Below are 16,303 nucleotides of genomic sequence, written 5' to 3'. Positions count from 1 at the left end.
TTGAAGTACCCGGGGTATCAATGGGAATGGTGGAAAGAGGTACACATACTGGAAGGGCCAAGGAGCCACCAGCGCGTCGACCCCTTCTGCTTGAGGATCTTGTGTTCTTGCGAAGAACCGGGGAAGCTGGAAGTTGTGGCGGGATGCCATCAGGTCCACTTGGGGACAGCCCCAGCTATGTATCAGCTTCTGAAAGACTTGAGGGTGAAAGCACCACTCTCCTTGATGTACGTCCCGCCGACTGAGAAAGTCGGCCTCCCAGTTCTCCACTCCGGGGATGAACACGGCCGACAGGGCCAGGGCATGGGCCTGCGCCCAAACCAGGATCCTGCTGATCTCCTTCATGGCTGCGCAACTGCGGGCGCCTCCCTGCTTGTTGATGTACGCAACCGTCGTGGAGTTGTCGGACTGGACACGAACGGCTTTGCCCTGGAGAAGAGCATAATAGACAGCTCGTAGCTCCAGAACGTTGATGGAAAGCAGACTCTCCTGTTGTGTCCACAACCCCTGATACTGACGGTCCAGGGTGACCGCACCCCAACCTCGGAGGCTGGCATCCGTGGTGATTAGGATCCAATCCCAAATCGCAAACCTCCTTCCCTGTTGTAGGTTGGCGGTGTTCAGCCATCAGAGCAGGGACAGACGAGCCCGTGGGGACAGGGTCACCCTCTGCTGCAGATGCAGGTGAGAGCCCAACCATTGATGGAGGAGCAACAGCTGGAAGGGGCGAGAATGAAACCGGGCGTATTGTATCGCCCCGAAGGTGGATACCATCCTCCCCAGCAGTCTGGTGCACAGGTGCACAGACACCTGTCTCTGGCGTAGGACAAGTCTGACCAAGGCCTGTATGGACTGAATCTTGTCCGCTGGTAGGAACACCAGCATCTAACTGGTGTCCAGGATCATCCCTAGAAACAAGAGACCCTGAGTGGGGTGAAGCTGCGACTTGGCGAAGTTGTGGATCCACCCGTGTGATGTGAGGATCTTCTGTGTGAGAAGAATGTGCTCCAGCAGGGTGTCCCGTGAATGACTCTTCAGCAGAAGGTCGTCCAAATAGGGGATGATAGTAACCCCCTGCATGCGGAGAACCTCCATCATGACCGCCATCACCTTGGTGAAAACCATAGGTGCGGACAAGAGGCCGAACGGAAGGGCCTGAAACTGCCAATGCCGCTCCTGCACCGCGAACCACAGATATGCTTGGTGCGGGGCCCAAATGGGAATGTGCAGGTAGGCGTCCTTGATATCTATGGATACCAAGAACTCTCCTTCTTCCAAACCCTGGATCATGGACTGTAGGGACTCCATCTTGAATCTGGCCACATGCAAGTACGGGTTCAGATCCTTCAGGTTGAGAATGGGGCGTACCGAGCCATCCGGCTTTGGTACGAGGAACAGGCTGGAGTAGTAGCCCCGGGTACGCTGCTCCGCGGGGACCGGAACCACTACTCCCATGTCCTGCAGCTTGGCGACGGCGGCCAAAAGCTGTTGTCCTTTCTCTGGAGGAAGAGGAAGACCGGTCTTGAAAAACCTGTCTGGGGGAGACCTGGTGAAGCGAATCTTGTAACCTAGGGTCACAAGCTCTCTTACCCAAGCGTCCTGACAGGACTGGAGCCACACGGAGCCGAAGTTCCGTAAACAAGCTCCCACCCTGGGATCCCCCAAGTGGGACGGTGGACCGTCATGCCGTAGGCTTGGTGGCTTTGGGGTCCAGAACGGTAGTGGAAGCGCCTCTTCCACGACCTCTGGTTCCTCTCTGTGAAGAGGCACCTCCCTTGGATCTAACTCTGAACCTACTGGAGGGACGAAAGGAAGGCATGTGGGCGGTTCTGCGAGACGGGGGTGGAGCTGCCGACGGAAGGAAGTGTGACTTCCGGCCTGTGGCCTGGGATATCCATCTGTCCAGTTCTGGACCGAAGAGGAGCTCGCCGTTAAAGGCCATGGATTCCACCGCCCTTTTTGATTCCGCATCAGCCTGCCACTGTCGCAGCCAGAGGCCTCTGCGGGCTGAAATGGATAAGGAAGAAATTCTAGACGCCACTACATATATATCTGAGGATGCCTCGATTAGGAAAGCCGAAGCATCCTGGATTTGTTCAGACAACTGCATAATAGTAGCTGGGTCTGATCCGTCACTCACCTCAGCCGAGATTTGTGACGCCCATACGCCTATTGCTTTGTTCACCCAACAACCAATCTGCGCCGGATGCTGTAACACGCCAGCAGCTGAAAAGATGCTTTTCAAGGTCATCTCCAACCTACGGTCAGAGACGTCATTGAGGGTGGTAGCCCCAGGGACTGGAAAGACAGTCTTTTTGGACAGTCGGGAAACAGATGAATCCACTCCCGGTGGAATTTCCACTTTCTTACGGCCTTCCGGCAGCAGTGGTTAGTTCTGAAAGAACCTTTTATCGGCTTGAAACCGTTTGTCTGGGTTTTTCCAGGCCTCGGTGCGCATCCAATTCCTCAGCTACTGGGAAATTACAGGACATTTTTTGCTTTTTCCCAAAAAGGGAAGGACGGGAAGGTGTCAACTCCCTCTGTCACATTACAGGCCACTTTGACCATTTGAATTAGGTCCTCAATACCCTGAGAGGGTTGAGCAGGGTCTTGTGTGTCATATGCTAACACATCCTGTGCATCCTGCATGTCGTCCCCAGGGGGCGCAAATTCTCCCTCCTCTAGGTCTGGCATATGGAGTAATGGAGAAGCCCTTCTCCTCTGCTAAGGTGGGGGCTGCCTTGAGGAGGAAGGGCAAGGCTCAGCCTGCCCTGGAGCTAGGGCTCTAGTGCGGCTCTGAACTGCAGAGGCTAAGTCACTCTGCTGGTTCCTAGAGGTCTCTATCTCTCTGAGACTGTGTTAACTCAGAGGATAAACAGGACATAACCTCAGTTAGTTGTGAGGCCCAGAAAGGTGGGTCCACTGGGGTTTGTGACACAGAGGGATTAACAGTGCATTTTTCACAGTTAATATCCCCAGGGGCTGAAGGGGTAAACTTAGCATTGCAAGTCTTACAGGCAATTCTCTTGGAGCTTCCCCCTGCCATTGTATATATATGTCACAGAAAATCCACACACTACCACACACCCAAGGGAGAGTAGGTATAGATTAGTGCAGGTAGAAGGACTGGATAGGAGAGATAGTGAAGGAAAAGAGCTGCCACAGGGTTTGAACAGCGCTATGGTCTGTAACCAGGGAGCGCTATAGCCCTAGTTTTTAACACAGCCCAACTATCTCTCTTTAAGCTCTCAACCCCCCACTGTAACACACAATACCGGGAGAGCATATAGCAGGATGGTCACCAGGAACAGCGATGTACTTGAAGCCTTTGGTGGGGCTGAAGCGGTACAGGAGCTTCCCACAGTCTTATCGCAGCGGCGCCAGTGTAAAAAAGATGGCCGCCGCGCGTGTCTCAGAGAGCGCTGGGGATAGCCGGGGCTGCTGGGAGTACCACGCGGTAGCTCCGCCCCCCGCCCGGCAGCTCTCGCTTCTCCGGCGCCAGGTCTGAAAACCCTCTGCTGCTGCCATTTTCCTAATAAACCCTGACCACCGCCGCCAGCAGCGGTGACAGGGAATATTACAAACTCGCCTGCCGTCGGCGGTGAGGCTGGGGGAGGACCGTGGCGTGCTTTGGTGGGCAGCGCCCGTTGCCTCCCGAGATGGTGGTCTCAGCAGCCATGGAGACGGGCGCGTTACCATGGAAGCGGCCGGCTCCCTCCGGCAGGCTCCCACCTAGCAGGCAGATAGTGTATCACTATCTGCCTGTCCTCTGCGCAGTGGAAAAAAATATAAGGGAACGTGATGAAATATAAGGGAACGTGATGATATATAAGGGAACGTGATGATATATAAGGGAACGTGATGAAATATAAGGGAACGTGATGAAATATAAGGGAACGTGATGATATAGAAGGGAACGTGATGAAATATAAGGGAACGTGATGAAATATAAGGGAACGTGATGATATATAAGGGAACGTGATGATATATAAGGGAACGTGATGATATATAAGGGAACGTGATGATATATAAGGGAACGTGATGATATAGAAGGGAACGTGATGATATAGAAGGGAACGTGATGATATAGAAGGGAACGTGATGATATAGAAGGGAACGTGATGATATAGAAGGGAACGTGATGATATAGAAGGGAACGTGATGATATAGAAGGGAACGTGATGATATAGAAGGGAACGTGATGATATAGAAGGGAACGTGATGATATAGAAGGGAACGTGATGATATAGAAGGGAACGTGATGATATAGAAGGGAACGTGATGATATAGAAGGGAACGTGATGATATAGAAGGGAACGTGATGATATAGAAGGGAACGTGATGATATACAAGGGAACGTGATGATATAGAAGGGAACGTGATGATATAGAAGGGAACGTGATGATATACAAGGGAACGTGATGATATACAAGGGAACGTGATGATATAGAAGGGAACGTGATGATATAGAAGGGAACGTGATGATATATAAGGGAACGTGATGATATAGAAGGGAACGTGATGATATAGAAGGGAACGTGATGATATATAAGGGAACGTGATGATATATAAGGGAACGTGATGATATAGAAGGGAACGTGATGATATATAAGGGAACGTGATGATATATAAGGGAACGTGATGATATAGAAGGGAACGTGATGATATAGAAGGGAACGTGATGATATAGAAGGGAACGTGATGATATAGAAGGGAACGTGATGATATAGAAGGGAACGTGATGATATAGAAGGGAACGTGATGATATAGAAGGGAACGTGATGATATAGAAGGGAACGTGATGATATATAAGGGAACGTGATGATATATAAGGGAACGTGATGAAATATAAGGGAACGTGATGATATAGAAGGGAACGTGATGATATATAAGGGAACGTGATGATATAGAAGGGAACGTGATGATATATAAGGGAACGTGATGATATATAAGGGAACGTGATGATATATAAGGGAACGTGATGATATATAAGGGAACGTGATGATATATAAGGGAACGTGATGATATATAAGGGAACGTGATGATATATAAGGGAACGTGATGATATATAAGGGAACGTGATGATATAGAAGGGAACGTGATGATATAGAAGGGAACGTGATGATATAGAAGGGAACGTGATGATATAGAAGGGAACGTGATGATATATAAGGGAACGTGATGATATAGAAGGGAACGTGATGATATATAAGGTAACGTGATGATATAGAAGGGAACGTGATGATATATAAGGGAACGTGATGATATAGAAGGGAACGTGATGATATAGAAGGGAACGTGATGATATAGAAGGGAACGTGATGATATATAAGGGAACGTGAAGATATATAAGGGAACGTGATGATATATAAGGGAACGTGATGATATATAAGGGAACGTGATGATATAGAAGGGAACGTGATGATATAGAAGGGAACGTGATGATATATAAGGGAACGTGATGATATATAAGGGAACGTGATGATATATAAGGGAACGTGATGATATATAAGGGAACGTGATGATATATAAGGGAACGTGATGATATAGAAGGGAACGTGATGATATAGAAGGGAACGTGATGATATAGAAGGGAACGTGATGATATAGAAGGGAACGTGATGATATAGAAGGGAACGTGATGATATAGAAGGGAACGTGATGATATAGAAGGGAACGTGATGATATATAAGGGAACGTGATGATATATAAGGGAACGTGATGATATAGAAGGGAACGTGATGATATATAAGGGAACGTGATGATATATAAGGGAACGTGATGATATATAAGGGCACGTGATGATATATAAGGGAACGTGATGATATAGAAGGGAACGTGATGATATAGAAGGGAACGTGATGATATATAAGGGAACGTGATGATATATAAGGGAACGTGATGATATATAAGGGAACGTGATGATATATAAGGGAACGTGATGATATATAAGGGAACGTGATGAAATATAAGGGAACGTGATGATATAGAAGGGAACGTGATGATATAGAAGGGAACGTGATGATATATAAGGGAACGTGATGATATAGAAGGGAACGTGATGATATATAAGGGAACGTGATGATATATAAGGGAACGTGATGATATATAAGGGAACGTGATGATATATAAGGGAACGTGATGATATATAAGGGAACGTGATGAAATATAAGGGAACGTGATGAAATATAAGGGAACGTGATGATATATAAGGGAACGTGATGAAATATAAGGGAACGTGATGATATAGAAGGGAACGTGATGATATAGAAGGGAACGTGATGATATAGAAGGGAACGTGATGATATAGAAGGGAACGTGATGATATAGAAGGGAACGTGATGATATAGAAGGGAACGTGATGATATAGAAGGGAACGTGATGATATAGAAGGGAACGTGATGATATATAAGGGAACGTGATGATATATAAGGGAACGTGATGATATATAAGGGAACGTGATGATATATAAGGGAACGTGATGAAATATAAGGGAACGTGATGATATATAAGGGAACGTGATGATATATAAGGGAGCGTGATGATATATAAGGGAGCGTGATGATATATAAGGGAACGTGATGATATAGAAGGGAACGTGATGATATATAAGGGAACGTGATGATATAGAAGGGAACGTGATGATATATAAGGTAACGTGATGATATATAAGGGAACGTGATGATATAGAAGGGAACGTAATGATATAGAAGGGAACGTGATGATATATAAGGGAACGTGATGATATAGAAGGGAACGTGATGATATATAAGGGAACGTGATGATATATAAGGGAACGTGATGATATATAAGGGAACGTGATGATATATAAGGGAACGTGATGATATATAAGGGAACGTGATGATATATAAGGGAACGTGATGATATATAAGGGAACGTGATGATATAGAAGGGAACGTGATGATATAGAAGGGAACGTGATGATATAGAAGGGAACGTGATGATATAGAAGGGAACGTGATGATATAGAAGGGAACGTGATGATATAGAAGGGAACGTGATGATATAGAAGGGAACGTGATGATATAGAAGGGAACGTGATGATATATAAGGGAACGTGATGATATAGAAGGGAACGTGATGATATAGAAGGGAACGTGATGATATATAAGGGAACGTGATGATATAGAAGGGAACGTGATGATATAGAAGGGAACGTGATGATATATAAGGGAACGTGATGATATATAAGGGAACGTGATGATATAGAAGGGAACGTGATGATATATAAGGGAACGTGATGATATATAAGGGAACGTGATGATATATAAGGGCACGTGATGATATAGAAGGGAACGTGATGATATAGAAGGGAACGTGATGATATAGAAGGGAACGTGATGATATATAAGGGAACGTGATGATATAGAAGGGAACGTGATGATATAGAAGGGAACGTGATGATATAGAAGGGAACGTGATGATATAGAAGGGAACGTGATGATATATAAGGGAACGTGATGATATAGAAGGGAACGTGATGATATAGAAGGGAACGTGATGATATATAAGGGAACGTGATGATATATAAGGGAACGTGATGATATAGAAGGGAACGTGATGATATAGAAGGGAACGTGATGATATAGAAGGGAACGTGATGATATATAAGGGAACGTGATGATATATAAGGGAACGTGATGATATATAAGGGAACGTGATGATATAGAAGGGAACGTGATGATATATAAGGGAACGTGATGATATATAAGGGAACGTGATGAAATATAAGGGAACGTGATGATATAGAAGGGAACGTGATGATATATAAGGGAACGTGATGATATATAAGGGAACGTGATGATATAGAAGGGAACGTGATGATATAGAAGGGAACGTGATGATATATAAGGGAACGTGATGATATATAAGGGAACGTGATGATATAGAAGGGAACGTGATGATATAGAAGGGAACGTGATGATATATAAGGGAACGTGATGAAATATAAGGGAACGTGATGAAATATAAGGGAACGTGATGATATATAAGGGAACGTGATGAAATATAAGGGAACGTGATGATATAGAAGGGAACGTGATGATATAGAAGGGAACGTGATGATATAGAAGGGAACGTGATGATATAGAAGGGAACGTGATGATATAGAAGGGAACGTGATGATATAGAAGGGAACGTGATGATATAGAAGGGAACGTGATGATATAGAAGGGAACGTGATGATATAGAAGGGAACGTGATGATATAGAAGGGAACGTGATGATATAGAAGGGAACGTGATGGTATATAAGGGAACGTGATGATATATAAGGGAACGTGATGATATATAAGGGAACGTGATGAAATATAAGGGAACGTGATGATATATAAGGGAACGTGATGATATATAAGGGAACGTGATGATATATAAGGGAGCGTGATGATATATAAGGGAACGTGATGATATAGAAGGGAACGTGATGATATATAAGGGAACGTGATGATATAGAAGGGAACGTGATGATATAGAAGGGAACGTGATGATATAGAAGGGAACGTGATGATATAGAAGGGAACGTGATGATATAGAAGGGAACGTGATGATATAGAAGGGAACGTGATGATATATAAGGGAACGTGATGATATATAAGGGAACGTGATGATATATAAGGGCACGTGATGATATATAAGGGAACGTGATGATATATAAGGGAACGTGATGATATATAAGGGAACGTGATGATATATAAGGGAACGTGATGATATAGAAGGGAACGTGATGATATAGAAGGGAACGTGATGATATATAAGGGAACGTGATGATATATAAGGGAACGTGATGATATATAAGGGAACGTGATGATATATAAGGGAACGTGATGATATAGAAGGGAACGTGATGATATAGAAGGGAACGTGATGATATAGAAGGGAACGTGATGATATATAAGGGAACGTGATGATATATAAGGGAACGTGATGATATATAAGGGAACGTGATGATATATAAGGGAACGTGATGATATAGATGGGAACGTGATGATATAGAAGGGAACGTGATGATATATAAGGGAACGTGATGATATATAAGGGAACGTGATGATATATAAGGGAACGTGATGATATATAAGGGAACGTGATGATATATAAGGGAACGTGATGATATATAAGGGAACGTGATGATAGTATTCTGCTATCTGGTGGTCCTTTAACTAGTTAGGAGGGTGACGTTTTCCTATATGGCTAGGTATACTAGGTTGCACTAGATTGGTCTTATATATTTGAAGGTATTCCATTTGAAAGGATAGCACTTTGTAATGATAACTGCGGAACTACCCTCAATGTATACTATGGCCTAGAGAAACTGTTCCATTCAGATACTATTAGTATGGCTTTGTATCACTATGTAACCATAGGATTAGTTACAATTCTACACTGTCAGTAGCTTCATGCCACCAGGCGAAGAGTCGCACCTGTACAGTGGCTTCCTCTCAGCTGTATATTGGACTCTATGTAACTGTTTGAAAGTTACATTTATATTTGGTTTATTAAATGTTTATTTATTTAAATGTATTCTATATTATGCGCGAATGTAAACGCGATCCGCTATAGGTTCCAAAAGTGACATTACACCTTAATAGACTGGTATTTATTACCATCATTTTTAGAATATACCGCAGAATTGGAAAGGACACAGCAGGAGAGGTGTTCAATTATTTTTCATTTCTGGTACAGATGGGGCAGGTCCCATCTTTGCAGGGGATGGCGATGGCGACGCCAGCCGCCATCCCCCGCCAGCGCCATCTCTATAGCGAGAAGGGGACGTGCGCGCACGAGAGGCGCGCGCGCCCCCTTCCGACAGCGCATCCAGCGCTTCCCCCGGGCCACCACCGGCTTGTCGACGGTGACCCGGGGTCCCCGCCGCCTGCCCGCACCCCCCCCCCCCCCCTAACCCTGTCCGTCTCCCTGAAGCGGAGACGGACAGGGTTCCCGTTGCCCCGCCGACGGAGATTGAGACGCGCATGCGCGTGAGACGCACGCGCGTCTCAGTCAGATGGTGAGCCAGGCTGCTGGCAGATTGGCAGCGGTGACGTTCTGGCGATCCGCCAGCAAAGAAGAGGCCTGCCCCATCTGTATGTACATTTTGCTCCTAATACAGTATGCATTGATTGTAAACTATGATGTGAAACCGTAAGTCTGTGAATGTTCCCATCTGTTAAGAAATGTTTATATGACTATATATGAAATATTTGATGTAATGTATATTCTGCACCACTATGAATGGAAAACAGTACATTGTTAATTTCTCCTATATGTCGAATTACATAGTTATCTACCTTACAGTTAGACTTGAAGAATGCTAGCTTTGGCCTAGTTGTAATATGTCTTTTGTAAAATGAGAAACTGCTTGTTTAAGATTGGAAGTTTATCTCTTTTGCAAAAATAGTTCGATACTGATATAGCCAATATTAATGTTAACATCTATCCTGATCAGAGCAAGGGCTCATCTGAGGAGCACAGTAAAGGCCCCCATACACTAGGGCGACTTGTCCTTAGGACAAGTCGCCCCCGACTTCCCCCTGAGCTTCCCCGGCTGCTCCCCGGGGGAGTTTGATTAGATTGGCACTTGATGTGCCATTTTTTACATGTGATAAATCGTCTCGATTTATCACATGTAAAAAACCCGGGGAGCAGGGGGGGGGGGGGGGGGGGGGGGGGCTACAGAGGTGGGAGCTGGTGGAAGCAGGGGACGCTGCGGGGGACAGCGTCTGTGGGGCGAGGCGGTAGAGGGAGCAGGGGGGGCTGGGGACGCTGCGGGGGACACAGGCGACATAGAGCCGGGCAGGGGGAGCCGGCGGGAGCTGTCAGTGCTAGAAAAAAAAAGCCTATACAATGAATGGGCAGCCTGTGATTGGCTGAGCGCTCTCTCAGCCAATTGCTGACTGGCTGAGAGAGCGCTCAGCCAATCACAGGCCGCCCATGCATTGTATGGGCTTTTTTTTTTTTATTCAATACTGACAGCTCCCGCCTGTGTCCCCCGCAGCGTCCCCAGCCCCCCCTGCTCCCTCTACCGCCTCGCCGCCCCACTAGGTCCCAAGTCGGGTGGTCGGACGTGCAGCAGGTCCGACCACCCGACGCAGATCCGATGCGCACGGGACCGCGCATCGGATCTGAGGGGACATCAAAACTAGCCGATTTTGGTCCGATTTCGGCCAGATCCGAATGATCTGGCTGAAATCTGACCAAAATCGGCTAGTGTATGGGGGCCTTAAGTATGCTTATTGGCACCTTGTTATCCTATTTCAGCCCAGGCCAATATTCATGATATGGTGATATTGGAATACCAGCCGTTTCGTGACTTACGAATACCTGCTTCGGCCACATTTTAACTTGTACTGTACATCCCAGAGGTTTCTCTCTCAGTATATCTATGAGTGATAACCGCTTACACCGAATGGTATGTTACCCACCTACATATTATATTTTTACACTTGGGTGACTCAGACCACCGGTCCCAAAGGTTCTGTTCTCATTCTCTCTTCAAATTCCATCCTCCACGGTAAAGATCACTGGTCCTTCCTTTTACTTAGTGTCATCGTCTTTATGACCCCATAAATGTATATTATAATATAAATAAATAAATATATGACACTAAGTAATTTGTGATTTCACATGCTATTAGGTACTTATGGAGCCAAAAGAAAAAGGGCATTGATTAAATACAGGCAGCCCTCAAGTATTAATTACAGGTATCATTAATTTTTATGCGTTAAATTCAATTAAGACATACTCAGATCCGTGTGTTTATATCTATGTATTCTATTTTTAGTAAGGGGCCTTGGCCGATACTTGGACCTGTCGTAATATAAATCTATTGAAATCTTGATAAAGTTTTTTGATCAAAAAGATCCTTAAAGGTATAGTACCGAATTGGCTCATTTTTCCTTAGAATTGTCTTTATAGATTATTGTAAATCTTCTCTTCTTTTTCTAATAATTTGTACTAGATGGTATATTACCATCAGATAAATGAAATATTATATGAGCCATCTGTTCTTCTTCTACAATCCACTGTGAAATTATGTATATGCTGATTATGAATATCTTTCCTATGGTATATATTATGTATTTACAATTATGTTCTACTTTTGTAGATCTGTTTAAAAAGTATTACACCCCTGATGAAGTCTCATAAAGAGACGAAACGCGTCGGATATCTGTTGTGATCCATAATCTAAGAAAAACACCTCTGATAGAAGATTCGATTTTGTTTTAAATAAATGTTTTATATTTAAAAAATGTTTATGTTGATTATGGTCCTATGAAGTAAAGGAAAGACAGGAAGTAAGCAGTAAATTCTGTATGGGCGCTATATAACACTATTGTTTTGGATATTGGTGTTGGGGTCCCTCTAGTAGCTATCTAGTGTTATCAAGTGACCGATTCAGTATAGCGCAAAATCTAGAGATATTGTACGATATATATAGATACATACACACATCATAATGTGGCAGGAGAATGACTTCTTACCACAGTTTTTAAGGATATCCAGGACTTGTATTAGAACATCGGGCTGGCTCATCTAGAGGGAGAAAGTAGTTCTAGTTATAGATGTCACATGGATCATTGGCAGATTCTACTTGTGTTCTGAATAACATTACATGACTGTATGAGAACCATGGGCAGCTATGTAATAACAGATCGGTTCATCTCAGCACTCACACCCAATCAGGAGCATCCTGAGCGTCTCCTACACACGATATGGCCCACGCCTCAGATCTGCATACGGATTTAGGACGGTGGTGCAGATATTGCATCTTGGACCTGGTTATTCCCGGATCAGACCCTGTTTACAAAGCACCTTGATCCTGGTTATTCCCAGGTCAGAACATGTTTACATTGCCCCTTGACCTGGTTATTCCTGGGTCAGACCCTGTTTACAAAGCCCCTTGGACCTGGTTATTCCCAGGTCAGAACATGTTTACATTGCCCCTTGACCTGGTTATTCCTGGGTCAGACCCTGTTTACAAAGCCCCTTGGACCTGGTTATTCCCGGGTCAGACCCTGTTTACAATGCACCTTGGACCTGGTTATTCCCAGGTCAGACCCCGTGTACAATGCAACTTGGACCTGGTTATTTCCAGGCCAGACCCTGTGTACATTGCCCCTTGGACCTGGTTATTCCCGGGTCAGACCCTATTACACTAACCCCTTGCACTATTCCAGGTGTGAAGGTGACAACACTCAGAACTCTGCCCCAGCAATCTGCGTTAAGGGAATCTCTGCGCTGAGGTGCAGAAGTTGGGACGTGTTACTGAGATAAAGTAGGGACAAAAAAGAGTAACGGGGGTGATGGAGGAAGCCGGGTCTAAGACAATTCGATAACTGTATATTAGTCCTGAATGTGGATGCACAAGAGACACTTTATTACACAACTGATGTATTATTAATGCCATTAAATAGCGTTCTAGGAATTCTATATGATAGAGGGAATGTGACCACACATACATCACAGCACGGTGTTATACTACACGTGGTACATACCTTAGGAGGAAACGTCACATCTATATGATAGAGGGAACGTGACCACACATACATCACAGCACGGTGTTATACTACACGTGGTACGTACCTTAGGAGGAAACGTCACATCTATATGATAGAGGGAACGTGACCACACATACATCACAGCACGGTGTTATACTACGCGTGGTACGTACCTTAGGAGGAAACGTCACATCTATATGATAGAGGGAACGTGACCACACATTCATCACAGCACGGTGTTATACTAAACGTGGTACGTACCTTAGGAGGAAACGTCACATCTATATGATAGAGGGAACGTGACCACACATACATCACAGCACAGTGTTATACTACACGTGGTGCGTACCTTAGGAGGAAACGTCACATCTATATGATAGAGGGAACGTGACCACACATACATCACAGCACGGTGTTATACTACGCGTGGTACGTACCTTAGGAGGAAACGTCACATCTATATGATAGAGGGAACGTGACCACACATACATCACAGCACGGTGTTATACTACGCGTGGTACGTACCTTAGGAGGAAACGTCACATCTATATGATAGAGGGAACGTGACCACACATACATCACAGCACGGTGTTATACTACACGTGGTACGTACCTTAGGAGGAAACGTCACATCTATATGATAGAGGGAACGTGACCACACATACATCACAGCACGGTGTTATACTACACGTGGTACGTACCTTAGGAGGAAACGTCACATCTATATGATAGAGGGAACGTGACCACACATACATCACAGCACGGTGTTATACTACACGTGGTACGTACCTTAGGAGGAAACGTCACATCTATATGATAGAGGGAACGTGACCACACATACATCACAGCACGGTGTTATACTACGCGTGGTACGTACCTTAGGAGGAAACGTCACATCTATATGATAGAGGGAACGTGACCACACATACATCACAGCACGGTGTTATACTACGCGTGGTACGTACCTTAGGAGGAAACGTCACATCTATATGATAGAGGGAACGTGACCACACATACATCACAGCACGGTGTTATACTACGCGTGGTACGTACCTTAGGAGGAAACGTCACATCTATATGATAGAGGGAACGTGACCACACATACATCACAGCACGGTGTTATACTACACGTGGTACGTACCTTAGGAGGAAACGTCACATCTATATGATAGAGGGAACGTGACCACACATACATCACAGCACGGTGTTATACTACACGTGGTACGTACCTTAGGAGGAAACGTCACATCTATATGATAGAGGGAACGTGACCACACATACATCACAGCACGGTGTTATACTACACGTGGTACGTACCTTAGGAGGAAACGTCACATCTATATGATAGAGGGAACGTGACCACACATACATCACAGCACGGTGTTATACTACACGTGGTACGTACCTTAGGAGGAAACGTCACATCTATATGATAGAGGGAACGTGACCACACATACATCACAGCACGGTGTTATACTACACGTGGTACGTACCTTAGGAGGAAACGTCACATCTATATGATAGAGGGAACGTGACCACACATACATCACAGCACGGTGTTATACTACACGTGGTACGTACCTTAGGAGGAAACGTCACATCTATATGATAGAGGGAACGTGACCACACATACATCACAGCACGGTGTTATACTACACGTGGTACGTACCTTAGGAGGAAACGTCACATCTATATGATAGAGGGAACGTGACCACACATACATCACAGCACGGTGTTATACTACACGTGGTACGTACCTTAGGCGGAAACGTCACATCTATATGATAGAGGGAACGTGACCAGACATACATCACAGCACGGTGTTATACTACACGTGGTACGTACCTTAGGAGGAAACGTCACATCTATATGATAGAGGGAACGTGACCAGACATACATCACAGCACGGTGTTATACTACACGTGGTACGTACCTTAGGAGGAAACGTCACATCTATATGATAGAGGGAACGTGACCACACATACATCACAGCACGGTGTTATACTACACGTGGTACGTACCTTAGGAGGAAACGTCACATCTATATGATAGAGGGAACGTGACCACACATACATCACAGCACGGTGTTATACTACACGTGGTACGTACCTTAGGCGGAAACGTCACATCTATATGATAGAGGGAACGTGACCAGACATACATCACAGCACGGTGTTATACTACACGTGGTACGTACCTTAGGAGGAAACGTCACATCTATATGATAGAGGGAACGTGACCAGACATACATCACAGCACGGTGTTATACTACACGTGGTACGTACCTTAGGAGGAAACGTCACATCTATATGATAGAGGGAACGTGACCACACATACATCACAGCACGGTGTTATACTACGCGTGGTACGTACCTTAGGAGGAAACGTCACATCTATATGATAGAGGGAACGTGACCAGACATACATCACAGCACGGTGTTATACTACGCGTGGTACGTACCTTAGGAGGAAACGTCACATCTATATGATAGAGGGAACGTGACCACACATACATCACAGCACGGTGTTATACTACACGTGGTACGTACCTTAGGAGGAAACGTCACATCTATATGATAGAGGGAACGTGACCACACATACATCACAGCACGGTGTTATACTACACGTGGTACGTACCTTAGGAGGAAACGTCACATCTATATGATAGAGGGAACGTGACCAGACATACATCACAGCACGGTGTTATACTACACGTGGTACGTACCTTAGGAGGAAACGTCACATCTATATGATAGAGGGAACGTGACCACACATACATCACAGCACGGTGTTA

The 16,303-nt window shown here is 45.0% G+C and overlaps 1 protein-coding gene across 3 annotated transcripts in view; it reads right to left on the bottom strand.

The window, feature by feature from the left end:
• The window catches only part of TUT4 (terminal uridylyl transferase 4), a 252,242-nt gene that overhangs the window by 157,793 nt on the left and 78,146 nt on the right, over positions 1-16,303 (bottom strand). For all 3 annotated transcript variants that reach the window (XR_014454570.1, XM_083157930.1, XM_083157931.1), the window contains exon 7: positions 12,493-12,544. Coding sequence is in view for 2 of the 3 variants with exons in the window: in XM_083157930.1 (XP_083014056.1) it covers positions 12,493-12,544 (52 nt within the window). In the remaining variant the exon portion in view is untranslated. The remainder of the gene's footprint in view (positions 1-12,492; positions 12,545-16,303) is intronic.

Source organism: Crinia signifera, chromosome 8 (assembly GCF_055691185.1).
Source record: "Crinia signifera chromosome 8, ASM5569118v1, whole genome shotgun sequence".
In the NCBI taxonomy this organism is placed as follows: domain Eukaryota; kingdom Metazoa; phylum Chordata; class Amphibia; order Anura; family Myobatrachidae; genus Crinia; species Crinia signifera.
This window is presented reverse-complemented; position numbering and strand designations above follow the sequence as displayed.